The sequence below is a fragment of the Thunnus thynnus genome, chromosome 18 (genome assembly GCF_963924715.1).
Source record: "Thunnus thynnus chromosome 18, fThuThy2.1, whole genome shotgun sequence".
In the NCBI taxonomy this organism is placed as follows: domain Eukaryota; kingdom Metazoa; phylum Chordata; class Actinopteri; order Scombriformes; family Scombridae; genus Thunnus; species Thunnus thynnus.
Window position 1 is genome coordinate 21,740,930 of NC_089534.1, and position 13,364 is coordinate 21,754,293.

General features: G+C 39.0%; 1 protein-coding gene across 1 annotated transcript in view; it reads left to right on the forward strand.

Annotated features, from left to right (window-relative positions):
- The window catches only part of rngtt (RNA guanylyltransferase and 5'-phosphatase), a 92,227-nt gene extending 82,696 nt beyond the window's left edge, over positions 1-9,531 (forward strand). Inside the window, exons 15-16 of the mRNA XM_067571633.1 lie at positions 5,488-5,611; positions 9,110-9,531. Coding sequence (XP_067427734.1) covers positions 5,488-5,611; positions 9,110-9,276 — 291 coding nt within the window. The 3' untranslated portion in view covers positions 9,277-9,531. The remainder of the gene's footprint in view (positions 1-5,487; positions 5,612-9,109) is intronic.
- Positions 9,532-13,364: the final 3,833 nt, after the last annotated feature.

Below are 13,364 nucleotides of genomic sequence, written 5' to 3' on the forward strand. Positions count from 1 at the left end.
TAATGGCCATTGATTCCCCATTTAGCTTTAATTTCACTGCTTCATGGAGTCAACTCCCTGTGCAGAACTATATGTGGCCTGTGCGTACAGCTCATTAATCATAAATAATTTGAATGGAGCCTGACAGATCTAGTCACCAGAGACGGAGATAAGAGCATCTCTCTGTTAAAGACTGACTACTCTGATGAAACTATGAGAGTTTGGCAGTGTGCACTTCACCCGCTGAGTGCTGAAATGCCTTTGACTGTTTTTTGTTGTGTTTTTGTTTTTTTTTACATCAGTGATGTCCCCAATTTGTCTGACTCCATCTGCATCATTAAGTGAGTGAAAAATGTTAATGAGTACAAGTATTTCTCCGTTTAATCAACAGCACTACTTAGTCAAGTGTTCTGACTAGGCTTCCATTATGTGTTGTTTTCAGGTTTTTGTTGGCAACAGCTTTTGTGTATTAAATGAGATGTGAGGTTTGTATTAAGAACCATGAATACTGTCAGTGTAAATGAAAGTGCTGCCCATAGAAAACTTCAGAAAAACACTCAATCATGCTGCACAACAAACAAACTAATCAATTAAAAGTTTGGGAGGTAAAAAAACACAATTCTATGGTCTGTGTAGTTGTTTCTGTGCAGTTTTTTTTTCCTTTTTTTCACGCTGCTTGTGCCATGTTTAACTGCCAGACCTGACAACATAAGTCTACTTTCCCCTCATTTACCTCAGTTACACATTATTACCTTCCCCTCAGAGATCTCCTCAGTTCTGTGACAGTCAATCTGAACGTGTGGGATAATGATCAGTATTATACATTTTCACCAGAAGCCCGGCGCTGACGTCATATAATGGGATCATGAGGAGTCGTTGGGCTCCCATTTGTTTGATCTGTGACTCAGCTATAGCCACATATAGCTGTAATTGTCCTTGTAATTACATTGATGATAGAAGAGATATATAATAGAACATGTGAGGCGGATATTTTAACTTCCGCTGTTTTCATTTCCTGCTGTTCGCTGAGTCATTCAGTTGAGTTGTATATGCATAAGTAGGAACTGATTATTAATGGACAGAATTGTTATGATGCCTCATAGCGTGACATTATTACCAGCACATATTAAAGATCCAATGTTACTTTCAATTCTGTCCATCAGCTGTGACGTTGTTCCCTCTGGGGGAGCGTTTGTTAATGTTTGCATCTTATATCCTCTCCCCGCTTATATATTCTTTCATATATTTTCTCCTTATTAAAATGGACCCGAGTGCTGCCGTGTTGCAGACCTCCGGGCCGGTTCTGATTAAGTCTGGAAAGAAACAAAGGCAGGGTCAGTTGGAGAGCAGTGTTGGAGTAAAACAAAACCGCTATTCAAGGAAATTACAAACTTTCAATGTTTACTCATGCATGCCACTATCTCCACGAAGGGCCTGTAATATTCTGTAGCACCGAGTACCAGCACAACAGTCCCCATGGAATATAATATTTGATAAAGAAGCAGGTTGACTGTCTGTGTTATTTATGCACAGACTGGTGAAAGGTCAGATGTCATATTGTGTACTTCACCAGTCTACAATTGTCTGTTGTGCTTCCAGTTTAATTTCAGTGCGTGGGATAGAATTAATGACTGTTCTTCCTGTCTTTGGGTGACATTATAAATGGACACACTGGCACTTTACTGATAATGTGTTAATATTAATGTGGTGTGTGTCTGTAAACAGATGTTGATGCCACAAAGTGACTTAATTATTTATGTGCATGAGCTTGTATCTCAAAGGAATAGTTGGACATTTTAGGAAATGCACTCAGTTAGATGAGAAGATTGATACCATTGTCATGTCTGTCGATAAGTACAGACAAGCTCACAAATTAACATGATGTGTCTTGTTTGTTTAATCTGTAGATGAACAGAAATATAAAAATGACACTTTGCAGTTTAAGAAGTAAGGTGGTGTAACTATCAACAGTTTATCTGTCCAACCAGTACTTACGTGCAGCGTCTTTGCCAGTTGCCTGGCAACCGTCACGTTAATGATGAGACTACCGGACAACTGGATGTTGTTATAGCACGAAACTCCCACTGAAACCATAAATTGTTGTTTCAATTTTTGTTTGTGTACATATTTTAAAAAAACAAGATATATACTATATTAATAGGAAGATTGTTTAAACTTTGTACAGAGCCAGGCTAGCAGTTTCCCCTTGCCTCTAGTGTTTATGCTAAGCTAAGCTAATCACCTCCCGGTTCCAGCTCTGTCCCTCGCACACTGACATGAGCATGATATTGATCTTCTCATCTAACTCTGTAACTATGGAAAGAAAGCAAATAAACATACTGAATTTCCCAAAATGTTAAGCTTCTCCTGAAAAATGAATATTTTCTTTTAATCAGGTGACACCATTTGCATGAAGTGGTCACAAAGTGCTTTCCAACACACCAAAAAATGAAGTCACTAATTGTAAACTGCAGCTTTTTATATTTCTTATATATGTATCCAAACAAGGCATTGTGACATGTGAAGCACACACAAGGGCTCTGTATAAAGTTGATTTTAAAAACAGTAAATGTGAAATGTTCATTGGGCTTTCATAAGAATTGTTTGCTCTCAGTTGTTGATAACAGTAGCAGACATTTCTTTCAAAGTTGTGGATTACTACTGAAGAAAACTCACTTTGTATTTCACAAAGAAAACCAAAAAAAGTGTGAGAACTGGCAGGAGTTCTTCCTCCTTTCTTGTTAAGATTGATTATAGTTTCTAAATCTGAACATAGAAGGATTGCAATAGAAAGCAGAAACAGAGAGCGCTCTGCAGCAGTGCACCGCCGGCTGAGAAAGAGTTTGACTGCCAAAGTCCCTGCTAACTGGTGGCACATGTGTGCTGCCATAATGAGACAGATTTGGACGGATTAAGCACCAAGTGGTGATGAAAAATGGCAGCCAACATGTCACCCCTCACCAGCAGGAAGAGATCCCAGCCTGTAGCAGCGCGTCCCGCCTGCCTGTACTGCCCTTCACAGTTCTCTGGCAGCTTGCTGTGCTGAGCTTTAGGAAAGCTTAGAGATGCTGTCGCTGCTGTCTGCCACTCTTCTCCAAATAAAAACATGCTGTTTGACTTATCAACGCGTGTCTTCAAACTGAGATAAAAAGGAAGATGTTTTTCGGAGGTAAATCTGAATTTTTAAATTATTGAAATTGTTTACAGGTTATGATTCGTGAAGGCAATTATCAAAAGTGCAGTTTGTAGAATCTCTCTCTTTGGCCTCTTTGGTTCTCTCCATGTTCCTTCCTCACACTTTCATGCTTCCTGTGTGATTTCGACCCCCACTGTGAGCCCAGATGCCCCGCTCTCAAGGATCGCACAAGCTCTTACATAGTCTTTTAGCATCTTGCCAAACACCGGTGCTTTCCTGGCAACGGTGGTCATCCTCTGACCTTGGCTGTAAGTCACGTGTTCACACTCGGACCCTGGAGGTCGCCCTCTTTGTCTCCAGAGTCGTTACACAAACTTTTCAATGCAACGAATGCTTGAGCAGCCTTTATATGGGGGGGTCAAGGTGAGAAATCTTTGACTATTTTGGTTGTGCGTTTCACCCTCCCAGCAGCACTACAAACTGCATTTTCCAAGTCTTGAGAATCCTCTCAGTGAGACTCAGTCCCTCGACAAATAAACAACAGATGCTCAAATGTCTTCTCTGACTCATACTTGATCTTCAGTATTGTGTGCCATTTTCATACACTTCGACTGTGTTCCAGTGCGCTCAGTGTGTAGAGTTGATTTTGTTTTCAAAGCAGAATGTGATGTAATAAGTCAGTGATCCTGCGCAGCTCAGTAGGCAGAGCAGGAACTGTTGCACTGCTTTGTTCAGGGCTGCATCACAGAGACACAGACGCTCACACTGTTCATTTGTCTGCTTGAGTCAATGTAGAAATACACTGGTTTCAGTGTAAAGCTTTTAAGTAGCGCTGCAACAGAGAAAAGTCTAGAGCTGCAACGATTAATCGATTACTTGATCAGCAGAAAATTAATCGACCGCTATTGTGATATTCAAATAATCCATTCAGTCATTTTTTCGAGCAGAAATATCCAACATTTTCTGGTTCCAGCTTCTCATATGTGCAGTTTTTCTTTGTCGTATACAACAGTGAATTGAATATCTTTAGGTTTTGGACTGTTAGTAAGACAAAACAAGAAAGTAGAAGACATCACTGTGGCTTCAAAGAGATTGTGAATGCAATTTTTTCACCATTTTTTAACATCTCACTGACATTACTTGAGAAAATAATCTGCAGATTATCCATTAAACTCAAAATTGAAAAACATTTTCGGCTTCCCAAGTTTAAGCATTTGCTGCTTCTCGCTGTTTTGTATCATTGTCAATTGAATGTCTTTGGGTTTTAAACTGGCAATTAGACGATGTCACCTTGGGTTTTGGGAAATTGGCGTTTGTGTCAGTCGGTGTCAAATTGTCTCTTTTGTTTTTCTGACATTTCATTGACCAAATGAATCCATTAATTAAAAAACAGAGAAATAACTCAATAATGCAAATAATCCACAGCTGCAGCAGTAAAATACTGCTGTTCATCACAGACTGCTGAGGCTTTGTAAAGTTTAATGGGTTTTGAAACAGTGGCTGCCGTTTCCAGAGTGTAATTTTTTATTGCCCATTTAAAGGATGATATCAATGTAATGTTTTTGTTTTTCTTTCTCTTTCTCTCATCACCATTAACAGAGGTGAACATTTTAGAGCAGCAAATGTGTTTGCTGCAGTTTAATGTTCCTGCTGCCTGGACCATCAAATTTCAAACACGTTGCATAACTCTCCTCCACTACACCACGATCTGTTCAACTAATCAGAGGTCTTTGTGGCTATCTTGCCTTCATCATGTTGGGGAATTAGGATGATAAAGGCAAGAGAGTGGAAAACGTTTGATGAGGTGAATGAAGTTGTGCAACGTGTTTTATTTTGATGGGCTTTGAAGCTCACACTGGTCTGGTCTGCACCTCGCTGTGATTGTTCTCATAGTTAAAAACGCTGCCACGACTAATATAATCATACAAACAATAGTCATTGTGGTTTTATTTCCATTTTGTGAATTCATTTATTGCTTTTAGACATCATACTCCATGCTGCTGAAGCTTTATTTTGTCTCTTTACTACAGTTTCCAATAAGTAGTAACTGCCAAAGTGAAAAATGTCCCATTAAGGAATAATTTGCTCCATATTCATCATGTTAGGAAAAGCTGCACTTACACGTGCTGCTCATTATTAACTATTGCAATAGTCAATGCAGCAGCATCTCTCTGAGAGCTGTTATAATGATGAGTCCTGTGAGACGAAGCAAACTTGCATTACACCAGGCCATCGTAGCTTCTGACTGTGGCTAAATACGTTAGTGGGTTTATCATTTTCATGGGCAACAGAAGAAAATAAAATTACACGGATATTTTGTCCACTCTGTGTCCTTCAAGTACAACTGTGTCCTGTTATCTTTGTTCGCACAGGCCACTAAAGAGCTGAAACAGTACGACAACAAGATCATCGAGTGCACCTTTGCCAACAACACCTGGGTGTTCATGAGGCAGAGGGTCGACAAGAGCTTCCCAAACTCGTACGACACAGCCATGGGTGAGACTCCATTCTTCCCTGTGCAGCAGTTATTTATTAATATCTCACTGTCTCCTCTATCTCTGTCTGTATCTGAGTGAATAACAGCCAGTCAGCCTGCGATTAATGACTCATTTTATCTATATTTCACATCAGCCTCCTGTCGTACTTTGATTTCTGTGTTATGAGAGAGAGAGAGAGAGAGAGAGAGAGAGTGTTATGTGTGTGTACTCTACTGTGTGCTTGCCATTAAGAATGCACACAGACAGTCTGGACTCGTATCTGGTGCCCAGAATGCTCTTTACAGCAATTTAGGACAAATTGTTTTCTTCATCTCCTCACTTTGAATACAGGAGCTTACATTTGCTGTGAAATGTTTGCCAAAGACTCAGGAATTACAAGATACTTTTTTTTTTTTACATTATGTGTTCAACATTCGTAAATATTTCATGTTAAAGCTGCACTAATCAATATATTTGTATCAGCAATGGATCAAATGACTGTGTGCAATGTGAGAGGGGTCTCTCATAGTGACCGGCTCAGCAGTTTCCTTCAGTTTTACAGAGCGTTTTAGTGTTTTCAGCTCATTATGTTTTTTAAATCCCACCACTTTACTGTTGTGTTACAGTCTCACTGCCCTCATTAACCTCGATTCCAGCAGTAGTAGCAGCTGTTTTCAGCGGAAAAAAAGCTCAGATGTATGTGGAGAGAAACACAACTTCTAATGCTTCTTTGTGTCTGCAACACGTTTGAAAAGTGTGCTGGACCAATGAAACAATGTAACAAAGAAAGATGAAGGTCCGCACACTGTAGCTCCCTTAGATTCAGTTTATTGATATTGAGACATCAACCATGGATGGTTTATTGATTATTGATATTAGGACGTCAATATTAATAAACTGCATCTAAGGGAGCTACAGTGTGCGGACCTTCATCTTTCCTTGTTAACATGTTCGCCAATCAACTTGGTGATATGTTGATGTCGTGTTACAGCTTGTTCCATTACCACCACAAAAATCTGCATTAATTCATAATCAATTATGCCTGAAATATACTGTAAAAAATATTGTTGAAACTATTAAGGTGTTAAATCAGAGCTGCAGCAACATAATCATCAGATCTTGCTTCAAAAACATGTAATATGTTCAAATGAGAGCATAATATTTAATCTTTACAAATATTTAAAAAATAATTGGCCCCAAATTATGTAGAGGCTGGCTGGTAGTTTGCCTTACAGTGTAAATATTGGTTTAGTTTATTTGTATGATCTTACATCCTGTAATAATTGCACAGCTGTAGCAGCTTATTGAAGCAACAAATAAAGAAAAACAGAGAGAAGAAGACAGAAATCATGCAAAAATACTAGTTAACCAGAGTAATAAACCTTATTTGTGTAGCACTTATCCAAATGCTGACTTTACAGTGCTATACAAGAAGGCACATAAAAATACAAATTGAAGCAATAAAAACAAGAAGCACAAGCGAGAAAGAATACTTTTAAAGAATGAATTGAATCGACAGAAGATAGAAAAGATAGTCCTGAATTATTGAGCTTTAGATCCTCAGGTAGGCTCTTGTGCAGCCTTGGAGCCCCGCTGGCAAAAGCAGCTTTCATCTAAAATCTAGACAGAGAGCACTGTATTTCTCCCCGAGCTGATAACACTGTGTTCCCTTTAGAAACTAGTACACACTCATCTATGTGCTGTTGGATCATGGCATGGTCATGGACTGTGTGGGTCCTTAAATTTCAGATTGAAGTTGACAAAAAACAATTTCTCATTTCTATTCAGCAACTGTCAATTTTGCCAGCTGAAATGACAACTGATGAGATTTTAGCAGCTATAACTAGCTCGCTAACTCACATAGACTCTGTTAGTTAGTTGGAATCTCAGTCTCTGTCTGACTTTTTAATGTCTCCAGCTGACAGGTATAAAAAATGCTGCATATATGATGACTAGACCAGAACCATGTAAAAATGTAAAAAAAGACACATGACGTGTCTACACAGGAGGCGTGCATATTCAGCTGCATATTTTTACACTTTAAGTCTATTGTCTTTTACAGTGATTGTGTGTTAAGCGCTGCCAAAACACAAGTGACCTATACTCAATACTGTGCCTGAACGCATCCTGTGTAGACACAGACAGAGCACTACAACTGCTGCTGACCTGCTGCTGTTGCTACACACCCTGTGTAGACGTTGTGTAACTTATAGGTCCCAGGTATTGCAGCTGGTTAGCCCTGGTATACAAGATCATAGTACAGTATGATAAGCGAAAAATGTGACAGCAGACTGTTATTTTGTTCTAATATTACCCTGTTTGGATGTGTACTATAGCTAAACAGTGTTTAGTCAGCTTTAGTATTCATAGTTTAAAACAATATATACTAAATATACTAAATATGTTTCACTTTAACTAGAGAAAAGGATCAAGAAAAAGACTAACTGATGTCTTTGGTAAACAAAACTCTAAATCATGTAATGAGATTGTGTAGTTTGTGACTGTAAACTTCCCCAAATCCAGTAACAGAGTTGTTACCCTACACTCTAATGTAGTAGCATTAAGGACCCACACAGTGGATGTTCCACTCCTGAACAGGGCTTTTTCTAACTTTTAACCCCACATAATAACATAGCTGACTCATGATATGAACTCTTGACCTTGGAAGTGGTGACTACTGTATGTTATTAGCTAGTAGCCAGGCATGTGAACATTGGCAGCATACACTAGAGCAGACAAACACACTGTTTAATCCATTTCTTACATGTTTGCTCTTAGGTTCTTGGTTTTGGAAAGGCAAAAAAAAATCTAAAAGCTCCAAACTCTTTGTATACCAAGTATCATTCTTACTACAATCCTATGCCACTGTTTCCTGTAGGCGGGCTGCCACTGCAAAATTTATGTAACTGAAACACTGTCAGCCCACTGCGTCAACATGTGGAGAAGTCAAAAGCTTGAAAGAACTGCTGTGACTATTGGCTGTTCGCTAAAAGCCTCCCCCAAATTTGGCAACCATATCTAAAGTCTTTGTTGTTTGTTATTTTAGAGCTGCAAATGATGCATCAATTAGTTAATTAACAGATGATTAATCACCGACTATTCTGATAACTGATTCATCATTTTGAGAAAAAATTCTCTGATTCCAGTTTCTTAAATGTAAATATTTTCTGGTTTCTTTTGTCTTCTTTGATAATAAACTGAATATATTTGGGTTGTGGACTGTTGGTCAGGACAAAACAAGACATTTGAGGATGTCACCTTGGGCTTGTGGGAAACAGTGATTGACATTTTTTACAATTTTCTATTCAATTTTTTCTGATTTATCCAGAAAAAACTCAACAGATTAATCAATAATGAAAATAATTATTAGTTGCAGCCCTAAAATATATTTGTGCTTCAATTAATAAACATAAATTCTGTGTTCCAAGCAGCTGGAAGTTCTGTCATCATCTCTGTAATAACTTCCTTCCTCCTGTGTGTCTATATGTTTGTGTGTGTTTATTCTTTCTCTCTCCAGCTGTGTGTAAAAGCATCCAGGAGCCCGTCACTAAGGAAATCCTTTTGGAGTATGTGGACCGCTGTTCGCAGGGAGTCCAAGCCCAGAACCGGAAACAACCGGCAGACCCAGACTCTGAGCTAATGCCCCCTCCCCCTCCAAAGAGACCCAACCGGGCCATCCCATAGCCCCCCCCGGGGGCCAGGCCCCTCTGGACTGCTCTACAGTCGCAGTGTACATGCACATCACCAGCCGCATCAGCCCCACCTCCAGAAAACCCAACATTTCAAGGCTTTCTTATCCCCAGCACATTTGCTTTATCAGCGTGTACATGTAAGGACTTGAGAAACCTTTAATTGACTGCCTCAACGTCATTAATTTACCTTGTGTAGACTTCTTTGTAGCTTTAATTGCTGGTGTTCTTATTAAAATGAAAAACATCATGCTTAGTTTATTTTTTGTTTTTTCCTATTTATCTTTTTTAAAGTCTGAGCTAATTGGTAATTATGAACGGGGACATTGTTATGACTTCGAATAACACCTGGCTATGCAGACCTTGTTTATGTTTCGTCAACTAGTTCCTTATTTGTACTGAAGGATGAGTAAGCTTCATCAAAGCTCAATCTGCTGTTTTAATGCACCGCAATCAGGAAAAACATTAGAAAAATTATTTCCAGATCTCATTTAGATCCATGTAGCTACATGTGTTTTGGGTTTGGGTTCGAGTAATATCATTACAAGTCAACCCATAAAGTTCACTCAGGGGTTTCCAAATGTTTTCATATCAAGAAATAACAATCACGTTTAGATCGGAGCTCTCTGTTTCATAAGAGGTTGTCCAAATGAAGCCCACAGAAGCCCATCTGTGTTGACTTTTCCCTTAAAGGCCACACGGGTGGGCGGGTAGATGACAAAATGATTACACAGTCTTGACAAACTAATGACAGATGAGTTAAAACAATGAAATCAAGCTACAGATGGGCAACAATTTAAAGGAAAAACCAAGATGAAGTGTCTCATTGGGGTGTTTTCCACTATGAGCTGCCAAAATGGCTTCAATTCTCCTTGATATTGATTCTACAACTCTGTAAATCTTCTGAAGGGATTGACACCATTCTTCTAAAAGAGATCTTGTCAGTTGTTTTAATGATGGTGATGGAGAGCGCTGATTTTAACGTGTTGTCCCAGAATCTCACATAAGTGTTCATCTGGGTTGAGGTCTGACTGTGAAGATGGTGGAATTCACCTAATTTTCATAGTCATCAAAGCATTCAGTGAATATTATTTATGTATTCAAGTTTATTGTCTGTGTTTCTGGTCCAATGTTTAAAGTCATAAAAAGCTAAAGGACAAGCTAAAATTGATTACAAACAACTATAGTTGAGCTTGAGGCTCATTCTTGACTTCAGAAATAGTACTTGACAAAATGATCTCACATCAAGGTCCATTTAGTTGCGGTCGTGGAGCTTTTGATCCCATCACAATGCTCTTCATCAGCAGGAGTTTGCTCAGTTGTCATGGAATTATAGATGTTCAAATTTACATTCAAATTTACAAAGTTATAATTAGAGCTGAGATAACAAATCAATTAGTTGATCACCAAGTATGTGGATAATCTATTAATCATTTGCCAAAAATGCAAAACAGTCATTGTTTCCAGCTTCTTAATGGTGAAGATTTGCTGCTTCTCGTTGTCGTATGTGATACTAAACTGGGGTTTTTAGATTGTTAGTCTAACAAAACAACCAATTTGAAGACATCAACTTGGGCATTTTTCACTGTGTTCCGACATTTTATACACCAAACGAATAATCGATCAAGAGAAAATGTAGCAAGAAAATAATCTCTAGTTGTAGCCCTAATTATAATCCTTAAGATGTCAGTCACTTGTGGTTATTGGTGGTAACAGCAAGTGTCAATGATACAGGTCCCTGTTGTTCCATTACTCCCTGCAACTGATCCGCTGTCAAAAATGCTGAAAATGAGAAGTGAAAATGTGAACTAGCAGCAGTAGGAAATTTTAGGTTTACATTAGCGGTAACTTATACAGCTGTTGCACAGCTGTAGGAGAGTGAATAATAAACAGTGAGGCTGTCATCAATGAGATAAATGAGAAAATTATTGCTGGATTACATGCGTTCATCATTTCCTGTCCCTCTTGTGCAGGCAGGCAATTTGCATCCAGTGCAGGAATGGCGGACTCCACCACTTACAGTGAAGACTACCAATATAGCAAAGTAATCACAGAGTGTAAATACATTGAATGGCTATGAAAATCTTGAAACTTTGAAAATAGGAAAAACATGTACATCTCCAATCCAGTGACAGCAGCTGATGAAGATCATTTCATATGGTCAAAAGCTTCAGAACAGCTACTAAAAGGACCTTATGGTGAGACTCTTTTGTGAACTAAACATGTACTCTTCAGAACCTGTGAGCAGCGTACTTGTTTGTGTGCGTTTTACCCACTCTGTGTAAATGTAGATACTCTTAAGATGCTCTGATGAATCATGTTACAGTTTTTAATCAGTTTTCACACCTTCATCTGATTCTTTACAGTTTGGGGCCACACTGCTCTGAATGTCCCAGGCAGAGCGAGCATTGTCATAATAAGCATGTACCAGCTCTTAAATGTGTTGTGTTGCAGTTGACCTCTGATACATGAAGGGAATTCCACATCTTTTTTTTTTTTTAATACTCATCATTACTCCTTTATTTTAATCCCAAAGGAAAATCTTGTTGCCAGGGAACATTTAAATTTTTCCTCTTTCACTGTTGCCTACATTGTTGCTAGGAGTGTTGCCCATCTGCACTGTTTATCACCCACTGTACTGTTTGCAGAAACAATTTACTCTCCAGCGTTTCATGCTGCAGATTAGCAACAAGAGGTGACTGCTGCATTGAAATTCTTGGTTTGGTTTAGACTTTGTAAGCCGAGTGAAATCATGTCTTTTAGTTTTATTTATTTTTTATTTTATTGTGTTTTTATGAGGGACGATCTCTCTCTAAACCAAGATGCTACTAAATGCAACAGAAATGATTCAACATTCGGGAAATATTTCTATTTCTGTTTGACTAAAAGTGTGCATTTCAGAACAATTGTGTTGTGGAAATTTGTTTGAAATCTGTGTTTCTACACTCCCATGCAGTAATGCTTATTTTTAGGCTCCAGAGTCAGAATATGTGCTTATTTTAAGACTAGGGTGACGGCGGTGGTTAGTCATGCAGTGAGTAGAATTTAGATCAGGAGTTAGGGAACGAATGTAAGTCAGTGGAGTATAACACAGGAGGGTGTCACAAATCAAGCGTGTGTGTGTATATGAGTTCCTGTCTGTTGGTGCCTGAGGCGACTCTTCTCCTTATAGCAGAGATAGATGAGCTGTACTCCCAGGGCTCTCTTCCCCTCTGGCTGCACATGAAAGCTGGCTGATTCTCATCAAAGCCACGCTCACCTTTTTTGTCGTGAGGTTGTTGCCGCTGAGACATCGCCGTTCTCTTTCAGTAGGTGCAGGATCCACAACAGCAAAAAAACATCTATACCTGTTTTTCTTTTCTTCAGCCAAACTTAAATTCCATTCACTTAAATTCACCCTCCATCTTCAAACCCAGCAACTAGCTGTCTGATCTAATAGCAAACCAAACCTGTTTTATTCCAAACCCCCATGGCAAAATGTCCTCTCTACGCAGGGGTTTCTGCATCACTCTCCTTGTGAAAACATTAGGGTCCTCACTAGGATGGAAGCTCAAGGAAGCACACACAAACACATGAATAGCAGTAATGTGTTTTCTCTGGGTAGGTTTGTGCCCCCGAGTGCAGGAGGCAAGAATGCGAGCGCTATGTGTGTGACTGTATGGATCTGGTAATGTAAACACACTCTGTGTCATTGCATGAGCACAGGTGCTGCAGCAAAGATTATGAGGCTCACTCTTTCTTGGCTCAGGTGTTGGAGCCAGGAAGCCACCATGCTCCACAGCAATATTAAATCAGCAGAGACGACTTGCAGGCCATTATCATCTCAATATCATCTTCATTCTGAATAATGCATTAGTGTATTTCTGTCTCTGCATTCAGTGGTGCAAAAGATGAGCTTTCTGTGGAAACCAGTTTGTCTACTGACATTATTTTATTTGTCCCTGCATTAACCATATAAGGACAATAAAGTAGTGATAATTTGCACTTCACTAATCTCAAAAAAGGAACCTGGCAAACCCCAAAGTCACGATCTAAGTCTTCATCGTATTGATTTTAATAACAAGCTTTGCTCTGATAATGAAG